General features: G+C 48.6%; 1 protein-coding gene across 1 annotated transcript; it reads left to right on the top strand.

Moving 5' to 3' along the window:
- The first annotated feature begins 349 nt into the window (after positions 1–349).
- Positions 350–952, top strand: LOC148091786 (interferon omega-1-like). The gene has a single exon (XM_087823128.1). The coding sequence runs from the start codon at positions 350–352 to the stop codon at positions 950–952; it is 603 nt and encodes a 200-aa protein (XP_087679254.1).
- The last annotated feature ends 11679 nt before the right edge of the window (positions 953–12631 follow it).

The following is a 12631-nucleotide window of genomic DNA, read 5'->3' as shown; positions in this document are numbered from 1 at the left end:
ATGTTCACATGTGGGAGTATTTACACACCTACATACACTTCTGCTTTTAGGACTAAGAATTTTCTCATTTGACCGATATGTATCCTCTTGGATGGACACATCTGAAATCTAGTGTGAAAATTACAACGGCAAAACCAATAGTGTAGAGTGATGACATCCTCTTAGACCACAAGGAGAACTCAAATGAAAGTAAAAAAAAGGAAGGGAAAACAGAAAGAAGAGTCTAGAAAGGGAAAACATGCTTCCTATTTAAAGGCCATGCTTAGAAAGAAGGTCACTGGAGGACCTGAGGTCCCAGACTGTTCAGCAGGCGCCCAGCTCAGCAGGCCAGCAGCGCCCTCGCTCGCCCATGGCCCTCCTGCTCTCTCTCCTCTCGGCCCTGCTGCTGCTCAGCTGTGGCCCCGGGGGGTCTCTGGGCTGTCACCTGCCTCAGCACCACGTCCTGCTCAGCGGGGACAACTTAGTGCTTCTGAGCCAAATGAGCACAATGTCCCCTTTCTTGTGTCTCAAGGACAGAAAAGACTTCCGATTCCCCAGGCAAACGGTGGAGGGCCGTGAGGTGCAGGGGGCCCAGGCCGCCACTGTCCTCCACGAGCTGCTCCAGCAGGTCTTCAACCTCTTGCTCACAGCGCCCCCCCCTGCCGCCTGGAACACGACCCTCCTGGGCCAGCTGGGCGCGGGGCTCCACCGGCAGCTGGGGGACCTGCACGCCTGCCTGGGGCAGGGGACGGCCGAGGAGGGCTCGGCCCTGGCGACGCGGGGCCCTGCGCGGGCCTTGAAGAGCTACTTCCAGGGCATCCGGCTCTACCTCAAAGGGAAGGGACACAGCGACTGCGCCTGGGAAGTGGTCAGAGTGGAAGTCATGAGGGCCTTCTCTTCAGCAAGGACCCTGCAGGAAAGGCTGAGCGACAAGGACCGAGACCTGCCTCCTCCTGGAAATGATCCTCGGTGACAAAAGGGCCAGATCACCTTTGCACATGAGTGTTGGGTCATGTCAAAGGCTCTGATTTCTGCTTTAATCAGAGAATGGATTGAACTTTATTCAACAAATGTCTTGTCAGATTAAGCAAGAAAACGTTCGAAAATTCAGTTCCTGGGATATCAGTTCCTAAGAGGTGTCTGCACTAATGTTATTTATTTATTGTTGTTTATTCATTTATGTATTTATTTATTATTAATTTATTTTTTCAATGTACTCATAGTGATATATTCTTATGATCAATATCTGCCTTACCCTGTACTATAATTTCCAAAATTAGTTTACATTTTTATGTTACTGACTTTGCATTTTGCTTTATTTATTAAATTTTTATCAGAGGCATCTTGAGTTCATTAATTCTGAAAAACAAAATGCACATTTTGTTTTATAGAAATCTGTCTCAGAATACTACTTGTCTTTATTATAAATATAAAATTTTTTATATTTAGAGACACAGGAAGGGAGGGGGATAGAGAGATAGAAACATCAATGAGAGAAACATCATCCATTGGCTGCTTCCCGCACACTCCCTAGTGGGGATCGAACCCACAACCTGGGCATATTTTCCTCTATAGAAAGCCTTCTCACAATAGGACTTGTCTTTATTTTAAAAGTAGGTTTTTATTTTTATTTGTAGAGAGAGAGGAGGGAGAGGGATAGAGAGATAGAAACATCAATGAGAGAAACATCATCCATTGGCTGCCTCCTGCACACTCCCTACTGGGGATCGAACCCGCAACCTGGGCATGTGCCCTCACCCAAAATTGAACCGCTGACCTCTTGCTTTATGGGTCAATGCTCAACCGCTGAGACACCCCAGCCAGGCAACAGTGCTTGTCCTTTAAAGTCATTAGGACAGCACTAGTCAGAAAGTGCCTATCAAAAGCTGGAAATTCCAAGGAATTGAGAAGAGTCCCGGAAAACATGGAAGACATTCAGTACTTATGTCAGGGTTGTACTGAGTTCTATTCCATCAGCAAGGAGCAGTGGCAGAAATATCCGAGAGGGGTCGTGTAGGGAGAAGCAGGGAAGATACAGGGCATTTGGTGGCGGATGCTGGCACCCGCTCCTCTTCCTCCCTCCCTGTCCCCAGTCCTGCTTAGTGACTGCATTCACCCCTCATACCATCCCCTCCTGCAGCCTCCTTAGTGCCCGCCCCACGCACGGGTGCTCTGGCTCTGTTGTCGTTTCAGCTTCAAGGTTTCTACTTAAGAGCACAGAGTAAAAGGGAGAGACAAAAACTTGAGTGGCATCTCTATGAATTTAGGTAAATGATACATTTTTTCAGCTTCTTATTGGGAGATCATCCTTTTTGTTCTATGAAGGCATCCAACTGGTTACTTCAGGGTTACTCATATTAGAGAGCACAGTAGCTTTACTCAGTTCAGCTACTTAAATGTCAATCTCACCCCAAAACACCATCCCAGGCACACTCAGAACGTTTGACCAATTATCCCAAACCTCATGGGTCAATCCAACTGACACATACAATTAACAAACACAAGCATCTAAGATAAAGTATTGCTACACCTAGTGGATTGCTAACCAGTACAGCTATAGCCACAGGGACTGTGTGTGAATTATGTCATTTCAACCTGACATGAAGCCCCCCCACGCCCACCGCGGAACATGCTCTGGAAAACCATATGAGTGATTAAGGGTTTAAAGTAAGTTTTCTTTTAGTCAAAATGGTCTTTCCTATATACAAGGAGGAACACCACAGGGTTTATATACAATGTTGGACAATTAAGAACATCCCAGACGTCCATATTATGTGAAATTGCGGGTATCTGAGTGGACACCATGACCCTCCCCCAAGGTGGCTGTGAGTTGTAAGGACACAGCAGGTGCCCACAGTCACCTCTATTGAAGCCCCAAATTCACAGGGTCTATGCCATGCTCACTTGTGCTTCACTCCTCCTCCTAATTCTTGTTTCTCTAGAACACGGGTCATAGATCTGCACCACAGGGGCAGTTCAAACCCCAGGCCCTCCTCTCCCAAGGGTTTCCAGTTGGAGTAGCATCTAAACATCCAGTGCAGACACCTGGGCAGCTGGGCCTTCATGGGGGGACAGCAGCAGCACATCAGAGCTGAGCCAGGCCTGGCGGGGAGGGAAGACCACAGCTCTTCCACCCCCCGGCCCCGCCTTCCTCCTCTCTGTGAAGAGGGGGGAAACAATGGCTCCCCATCTATTCTGTGCTCAAATCTCACCCTGTTCCTTACCAGCTGTGGCCTTCGGGCAAGTCTCTTCTCTGAAACTCCCGCCCTCTATTGCCTTTTGAGACACAATTTAGGAAATAAGATCTTTAAGGGTATGTGTGAAAGCCTCTGAAAAATGTGATGTAGAGGTCAGTGGTCATCCTCCACAAACCAAGGTGTCGTGAATCAAACTGTGTTTTCCGACTGTCATCTTCTCCACAGCATTGCGTATTGGTTAAAGAATGACTGAGGCTGTGGCCTGTTCGGCTCAGAGGATAGCGCGGGGTCCCCTGCATCCCGAGTTCCACTGTGAGGAAAGGGCAGGTACCTGGCCCTCAAGTTCAATCCCAGGTGGGGAAGCAACAAATCATGTTCCTCTCACATGGAATTTCTCTCCTCTCTTTGTCTCCCTCCCTCCCTCCCTCTTTCCTCCTTTCCACTCTCTCTAAAAAAGTCAATGGAAAAATATCCATTGTTAATCAGGGGGTGATTAACAACAACAGAAGAATGTGATTCTGCACCCAGAGCTGGGGCTTGGCACCAACTCTACTGAACAGCAGGGGGACCTTGACAAATAATGTACACACTTGTGCTCCTGGCTTTCCTCCTCTTCGCTGTGGGGACAATTATAGTATTTTTTCATAGGACTTTTGTCAGGGTTGAAGCAGTAAATACACACACAGAGCATGTCAGTGTGCCTGGCGGAAACAATCACCACAGAGGGCACTCCGCAGAGAGGAGCCAGGAGAGCTGGTTGAGGTGGTGACTAGAAGGCAACCCCAGGGAGGCTGCTAGGTCCCGGGCAAACCATTTTTGCTTGTTTATGGTTTTGGGTTCTACATGGCTATTAGGTTCACGTACATTCAGTGAATGCATATTCCTTGTGCTGTTTGCTGGGGATACTTGCAGTATCTGTGTATTATACTTCTAAGACACGTGGCATCATTCATTTGGCACCTACCACACGCTAGTTCACACTGTGCCCAGATATTTCAAGTTCGAGTCATACATGACAGAGGTGAAATTGCCATGTACACTTACTCTCAACCCCTTCCTAGGAAGGAAGACCTGCTACCTGTGCTCACAGGACAAATCACACATGCAGAATCACAGACAAGGGGAGTCACGGCCCCATCTGCAGGCATCGCGTATTCATGAGAGAAAGGAATCTGCAAGAAGCAGGATGAGGCTATGGGAAAGACATGCTTGTGTTTGGTTCCCCCCACATTAGAATCCTGATAAAACGTGTAAAGCGATTTTTATTCTTTAGTTTTTGAAAGAATTTAGAGGCCACTTAACCAATTGTTCCCTAAGCAGCACCTGGACTAAAGATTTGCATCAATCCATCCTTTCACAGTGATCAGTCAGAAAGGGGCAGTGAAATAAGCCCTTTGCTAGACTTCATGTACCAACGTCAGTGAATTTTAGCAAATTTCAGCATCACAAGAGTCAAAATATTTTTCCTTAATTCCTGACTTTTCCTGTCATCTTATTAATGAAGAGAAACAGCCCGCTTTTTTTTCCTGGTCCGAAACTATTTTATTTATTTTCCTATCACCCCTGAGTAGGCCAGGCAGAGAACGTTTTTGTTTTGCAACTTAACATGCCCAGCAAAAGATATTCTTAAGGCAGTAGGACATACTTTCTGCTTTCTTAGTACACCTACATACTCTCTCATATAAAAGCTTCACTTTCTGACAAAATCGGTCTGTGGCTCCTGAATTGAAATAACATTACACTTTCATTTCCTCTTCAAAACAATGGAGACAGCTTTCCTAGTGATCACACAGGAAATGTACAGATTACATAAAATGATAACTGCAAATTACAAGTTGAGAATCAGAACACAGGGAATGAGAGTTGGCTCTCGGATTTACCTAACATGCAATAATCTGAATGGTGCCCATTCCACCTGCCGTAGTCGGGCCCAGCGGGGCTCTGACTGCACCTTCTTTAACACTCTGGGGTGAGCCTGTTGAGCTTCCCCGGCCAATGGCAACTCTAGGAGGGGGACTGTCTGTAGGACTGTGTAGGAACAGAGTCCCAGTTTCAACCCTTAGATCCCTGCCTGCCACGTAATTGAGAGAAATCTTAGACTACACTTTGCAGAGAACCAACAAGGAGGAAAGTTTCCTGACAAAACGCTGCTGTTTTGTGAATGGCAGAAAAGAGGTAAACAATCCCTCTTTCCTCACATTCAGAATATCTCTGGGGATATTATTTGAAGGCAATGATGACATAAAAAAGTGGTAAAGAACAGGAAAATGGTTACACACACCAAAAAAGAGTTGGGTGGTGATGATGATAAGAAATGAGACATAACTAGGTTTATACCTGTCGAAGATCAAAACACTAATTCAAAAGCTAACTCCTGGGCCACTCACACTGAATTGAAGATAGCATCACACCTACCTAATGAAGACAAAAGTCGCTCTCATGCCATACTAAGAAATGAAAATCAGCAGACAAGTATCAATGATGAACAAAATATAAAATTTTAAACATATGAAATGACGTTCCCCTATTTTTAGAGAGAGTGGACGGGAGGAAGGGAAGGGGCAGGAGAACGGGAGAAAGAGAGAGAGAAACATTGTTGTGAGAGCGACACATGGACTGGCTGCCTCCCCCAAGCCAAAACCCACCCCGCAACCCGTGGATGCGCCGCGACCTGCAGTCAAAGCCCAGGCCCTTCGGTGCGTGGGCTCACGCTCTCCCCGCTGAACCCCAACGACCAGGGGGCTAATTTTCATTTTGCACACAGCACTCACCGCGGGGTAATGTGAAAGACGTTTAAGCAACGGGAAACTGAATGAAAAGTGTTCAAGATTCCCGGCCCCGGCCCGGTGGCTGCGTTGGTGGGAGCGTCATCTGTACAGCAAATGCTGCGGGTTAGATTCTTGGTCAAGGACCGCACCCAGGCTGCAGGGTCAGCTGGGATGGGACAGGGGGCAACACATCCCTGCTTCTCCCTCACATCACCCTCTCCTCCCCCCCTCCTCTCTCTCTCTCTCCAATCCAAACACATATATTCTCAGGGGAAGATCCAAAACAAAAGACAAGAAAGGACCTTCTGGGGAGGGCTGTGCACAAGCTGACGGAGACTCAGTCTTCACACTGAGGATGAGTGGGGTCTGTGTGTTGTTGGGAAGGGGGGCTCCCTGATTCTCTGGCAGAGCAGCTACAGGACGCCTGGCCCCTGCCCCCTGCTCCTCTGCACCCCACTCTTCCCATTCCATGTCCCAACTGTTTCCTGGCCGCCGGGTGGAGGCGCCCAGCCCGCTGACCCCCCGCCGCCTCCTCCACCTGCGCCCCGGGTGCGCTGCTCCCTGGTCCTTTGTGGTCTCCAGCCACCGATTTCCCTTCAAGGGGAGAAAGCGGCACTTGAGAGCGAAGCTCAGGGGCAGTTCTAGGTTTTGCAGAAACTCCTAAGAGGCTGTGTTTTCTGCTGAGGAGCGCTTTCTGAACCGAGGAATGTCCCTGCTACACTGCTGTCACCATGGCTGTGAGGGACTGAAAGCAGGTCCATTTGATTTTGAACCATTAACACATTTACACAGGAACACAGCCACCTATTGGCCAACGCAGCAAAGACATCCACCCAGGCTGCAGAGGGCAGGCTTCTTTCTGTTCCAGGCAAAGAAGTCTGGTGCCTTCCACCTACTTCTTCAAGCAGCAAAGAGGCCCTGTCCTGGAAAGAACTGGCCCCAGGACTTGACTAAGCCCACTTCCTTAGCTTTTGTGTCTTAGAGAAGGAAATGGCGCCCCACTTCAGGCGGGGCATCCACTCTTGGGGCAGTGTGCTGCTGCAGGGAGACAAGCAGTCAGAATGTTTCTCTTTTCTTTTTTTAAAAGAAATTATTACTTATTGATTTTACAGAGAGGAAAGGGGAAAGAGAGAGAAATATCAACTGTTGTTCCACTGATTTATGCATTCATTGGTTGAGCCCTGTGTGTGTCCTGACTGGGGTTCACACCCACAACCTTGGGGTGTGGGATCGGCATTCTAAGCAACTGGACTGCGCGGAAGGTTTATGGTCCGTGTTGCCAGGTGGGCACCTAACCGGCTATGTCAGACGGTAGAAAACGAAAAATTCGATTTATTGAGGGAAAGGGGTGGGGGGTGGGATATCCAAAGGGAAGGGCTACACCGCCCTGAGCCAAAGGCTATTGGGTCCATGATGTCAGCAAAAACATACCTGGGACAGTGAAACAAGAGAGAAGTGGGCCTTGGAGACAGGCAGGTTCGGGGACCTTGGGCAACAGGTTCTGGGGGTAAGGCTGAGAGTAGCTGCCACTACCCATTGCTCCCTTAGTTGCATGTCTCCTGGGGTCCCCTCAGAGGGATGGAGATGGCGCTGGGGGGGAAAAGACCTGGGTCCTTTATCCTGAGCATATTTCTCTTTCTTGCAGGCACAGGCATGTTACTGGAGGCCTCAGGGAAGCATCTCAATACAATATATTCATCAACTTCCCAGGGGTGATCTTGCAGGGTCCGTTCTCCACTGACTGGCCCCTGTCAGGGCGGGGGTCTTAGTCAGTGTATCTACTCCTGAGGTTTTGCTCTTCATATGGGCCTGGCCTGAAATGCAACTGAGGCCTAGATGTTATCTTTCGGGAAGAATGCTCAGGGGGGTCTTAAACTGAGTGACCAGCAATATGCTAGGCGGGAGAGATTACCCTGGGGACAAGGTTCTTGTTTTCCCAGTTTCCCCTTACTAGGCACCAGGGATTCCTGCCCTGCCCTGCCCTGCCCTGGTGAGTCTCGGTAGCCACATTCTCTGTACCTGGCCCAGCTAACAATGTGTTTCTTGCTTGCAGGCTGCTCAACTGGCAGAGCCCTCAACATCCTCATTTCCTTTACAGCCCTGTAGGCCACTTGCAGGTTCACAAGTGGCCTTTGTGGGTGTGGGGAAGCAAGGGGAATCCGGAACGACCTCCCGTTTGAAGGTCCATTAGCTCTTTCTCAAAAGTAAGTTGGCAGCTTTTCAAATTCATTCCCCTATTTAGATCATGTTGTTTGACCTTAGAATGAGGAGAAAATTCTTACTGTCACTTTGGGTAATGACTCCACTTGCATGCCTTCCACCTTGACTGAGTGGTAGGAGAGATGACACCCTAAAGGACTTTCAGAGAATAGAACTGCTGGGAACTGAGAGCCTGAGGAGTATCTGTCTGGCCCCAACTGAGAAGTGCCTGTGAGTTGCTCAGGCAGCTCTCTCAAAGCTCTGTCTCGGGGTGCAGGACCCATCTTTACATTGCTTCTTCCCAGGTGATGGCTTAAAGGGCTCTGGTTGACATGGCACAGGATTTGTGTGCCTTGCATTTGCTCCTTCCCCTAGTACTTGTGGCGACCACGCAGGAGCAGCAGTAAAAGGACTATTCTGGATTCACATGGCTCTGCCTTTGGGATTGCCCAACAGCTTTCCAATGTTATGATTCCTTCCATTCTTTGGTTTCTGGCTGTTGTTTTTACACTGAAACTTTGTGGTTTCGGGTTGGTGGGTTGTTGGCTTTTTTTCATGAAACTTCCCGGGTGAAAAAATTTAAAGTTGTGTTCCTTTCTGCCACCTTGCCCTGAAAATCTCTGTAGCCATACATGGATTCATATTCAGAGTTCTTAAATATTGGAAGTTGTTGGGAGATCCAGCAGCAAGGCGGGAGGGCTGGGCGAGTGACAGTGAGCCCTGAGCCAACTGCAGGCCTCACACAGGTCCTGCACTGGAGCCTGACCTATCTCAGGCGTGAGAAGGTACAGCTGGTGCCCAAATTTGGGCTGTGAGGGAAATCGGTGTAGCATCCCCTTGAAGTGTTCCCCAAGAGATGAGGAGACCTTGTTCTTGTCCCCTTGAGGTAAAGATTTCAATCGAGAGACAAAGCGTAAAAAAAAGTAAGAATTTATTGACAATACACTCCAGGTAAGGAGCAGGTCAACCAGTGAGACAGTGACTGCAACTCCTGGGTTATAGGGGTTAAATGAGGGATTTTCTGGGAGGACACTTTCTTTGGCATCTCAGATGATTGACTAACAGGAAAGGGTTAAACACCGGGGGGGGGAGAGGGGGTTGTCAAAATCACAGTGCCAATTTTATTATAATTAGTGGCACTGAGGCCATGCCAGCTTCCTCTGAGCTTGTGGGCCAGGAACTCTCTGACTCTGAGCATGCCCACAGGCAGTGGGCAGGCTGCTGGGCCGCCCATAGAGGGGCATCTGAAAGCCAGGTTGGCAGGGCCCCTGTGCGGGCCCCAGGGCAGGACCCGCCCTAGCCGCTCCTGTCTAACTCCCTGCTACCAGAAGCAGCAGCACATTTCCAGTGTCCAGGGCCAGAGTGTGAAGGTGGCCGCTCCTCCACCCTCCCTGCCAGCTGATCCCTGGGCTGCAGCTGGGAAGACCCCCTGATGCCCAGCGCCTCACACAGACTCAGCAAAGACAGGGAGCGGGGTCCACACTTGAACGGGAAGAACCCAGGAGCTCACCCTGCCCCTTTAGGCAGCTCCACCTCCGAATCCAACAGGCGGGAGCTGCACCCCTGCGGGACTCACTCTGGCTCAAAAACAAGACAGAGCACGTGGAGGAGCAGACAGAGGCTGAAAGTCAGCAGCAGCTGAGACCAGGGAAGAAGGGAGACAGTTAGAGCCTGGACAGGCACCAGCGGCTTTCCAGTGGCTGCTCCAGTCTGCACTCCACCAGCAGGGTGCTAAAGTTCCCTTTTCTCCACATCCTGGCCAGCACTTGTCACTTGAAGAATTGTGGATGATCGTCATTATGACAGGTGCCAGGTGACATCTCATTGTTGTTTTAAATTGCATCTCTCTGAGGATTAGTGACTCTGAACATTTTTCCACATGCCTCTTGGCCATCTGTATGTCCACTTTGGAGACGCATCTATTTAGGTGCTTGGCTCATTTTTTAATTGGATTGTTTGTCTCCTTTTTGTGAAGATGTCTGAGCTCCTGATACATTTTGGAAACTCACCCCTTATCAGATCTATCACTGGCAAACATGTTCTCCCATACAGCGGGCTCCCTTTTCCTTTTGTTGATGGTTTCTTTCGCTCTGCAGAAGCTTTTTACATTTTTATGCACCCCTATGTTCTCAGCAGCACAGTTTACAACAGATAAGATCTGGAAACAGCCCAAGCGCCCATCAGTAGGTGAGTGGATAAAGAAGCTGTGGCACAGAAGGATCTGTTACCCTTTGGGACAGCATGGATGGAACTGCAGACTCTCATGCTAGGTGAAATACGCCAGGCAGAGAAAGACAAGTATCACATGAACTCACTCATATGTGGAATCTAATGAACAAAATAAACTGAAGAACAAAATAGATACAGAGACATAGAACCATGGAGCAGTCTGATGAATTTCTGAGGAAAGGCTGGCTGGGGGAGTGGAGGGGAGACAGATTAAGAAAAGAACTTAGATGCATATACGCAAAAGCCATGGACACACACAACACTGCGGGGAAGGCCTGGGGGGGCAGGATGCTGGGTGGAGGGGTGCAGTGAGGGAAAAAGTCGGACTACTGTAACACTTTCAACAGTAAAGATAAATTTAAAATGAATAAAGAAAGAAATAACATAGCTCCATCCTTATTATTTAGATTAAGAACCGTTCATTTTAGGATCATCCAACTCTCTTTCTCTTAATTCTGGATTCCTCAAGGAAATCTTTTCATTGCCTGAGGGGATTTATCAACTAGATGAAGCCCTCAGGCCAGGGTTAATATCCGCCTTGAGGGTCGGGGTTGCCAGTGCCTCGAGAGTTGGTGGCTGGGACTCTTCCCTTCTGTCCTCAGAGCTGGTGCCATGAGGATTAAATGAAAGGGAAATGAGGGGCTGGTCACTGACCAGGGGGCCTCTTGGAGCCTCTGGCCCAGACAGCCAGTTCCTGCCTTTGGGGGCTCAGCACTGGCCTCCGTCCTTCCCTCTGCCATGGCACCAGGGCCTCAAGTGGGCTACAGAGAATTTTGCCAACTTACACTTGGTCATTTTGTCAGCACAAAGGTCCCTTCCCTTCTTTCACTTCTGTGACATCCAGGATTATATTTGTTTTATTTCCCCCCACAAACAACTGCCAGTTTTGCTTCCTGGGAAAGTTGAACTGAAAAATCTGAAATCTTGAAAACTTAGAGAAAAACAGTGAAGCGCCTCTGCCTTTCTTTTCCGTCCCTTCGTATGAGCCTCAGGATGAAGGAGGAAGTAATGCCAGAGGAGCAAGACAGACCACAACCAGAAGACCTCTCTGAGGAACTATGCTGTCACTGAAATTAAAATGAAACACAGCGAGTCAGGAGGGGAAAGGAGGCTCTTTCTCCCTGACCTAGCAGCCTGGGCCTCACTGCCCTCCACTCTGAGCATGGGGCAGAGATGGACCAACAGAGAAGCCCCAGGAAACTCACAGACTCGATGAACAGCTGGAGTTCACCACTTTCTGTTCTACAATTTTCCATTGAGGGACGGCACTGAATGTCCTGTGCTCAGCTAACAAACTTTGAGCATGTTTTCAATAATTTAACTGAAGAATTTAACAATGATACCTGTACTGGGCAAATAAAAATGATTGGCCTTCTAAAGTTAAAATACATGCAATTGGATCACTAATTCCTCTACCTAAAAAGACAAAATAAACTTTTGCTCACAGCGTTTAGGTCTATAGATTTCCTGCTATCTGGGTAATGGCTCTGAGAGCAGGAGGCCACCACTGAGAACCAGGGTCCTTCACACAAACACTTCAGGGAGCAGGGCTAGGAGCCTGACAGACTGTTTTGCAGCAAAGACACAAGCCTCTCCACTTCGAGGGAAGCATAAAGACCTCACAATGGGGTCAGCCTGCCCTCCGGGAGTGAGTCCAGGAGTGTTTGCGTTGAGGACACTCTGTGATTTGAGAGGGAAGCGGTTACTAGAGCTCGTATCAAACTTGTGAATGAGGTGGTGCTGGGAAAACCTATCTTGATATTAGAATCTCCCCAAGGGCATCACCAGCCAAGAAAGAAGATTCCTGCTGTGGAGACTGGCACAGTCTGAGGAACCTGAAGGACCAGTTACAAAACGCTGGAAAGAAGTGGCACTGTGGATAGAAGTCCTGACCTAGTGGCCCCCTGACACATAAACACATAGACCTGCATGAATGAGAGCCAGAGGGAACAGAAACATCCCAGACACTGGTTCACTTCAAATCTCAGCCTCTGCTGTGAATGAAACAGTAAACAAAACCCAGTCCTTGGTTCTAAGGAGCTTATTTACCATACATGGTCCGATAAGTTCCTGACAAAATACACACCCAGGGCTGAGGGAGCCTGGCTCCATATGTAAAGGAAGGAGGCCACAAATGTTGCCCACATTCAAGCCAACTGCCTCTATTATATTCTTTTATTGATTTCAGAGAGAAGAAGGGGAGTGAGAGACAGAGAGAAACTTCAATGATAAGAGGATCCTTGATCTGCTGCCTCCTGC

This window comes from Miniopterus natalensis, chromosome 12 (assembly GCF_054644295.1).
Source record: "Miniopterus natalensis isolate mMinNat1 chromosome 12, mMinNat1.hap1, whole genome shotgun sequence".
Lineage (NCBI taxonomy): Eukaryota > Metazoa > Chordata > Mammalia > Chiroptera > Miniopteridae > Miniopterus > Miniopterus natalensis.
This window is presented reverse-complemented; position numbering and strand designations above follow the sequence as displayed.

Coding starts and splice junctions, on each gene's coding strand:
- LOC148091786 (XM_087823128.1), top strand. CDS start 350: ATGGCCCTCCTGCTCTCTCTCCTCTCGGCCCTGCTGCTGCTCAGCTGT.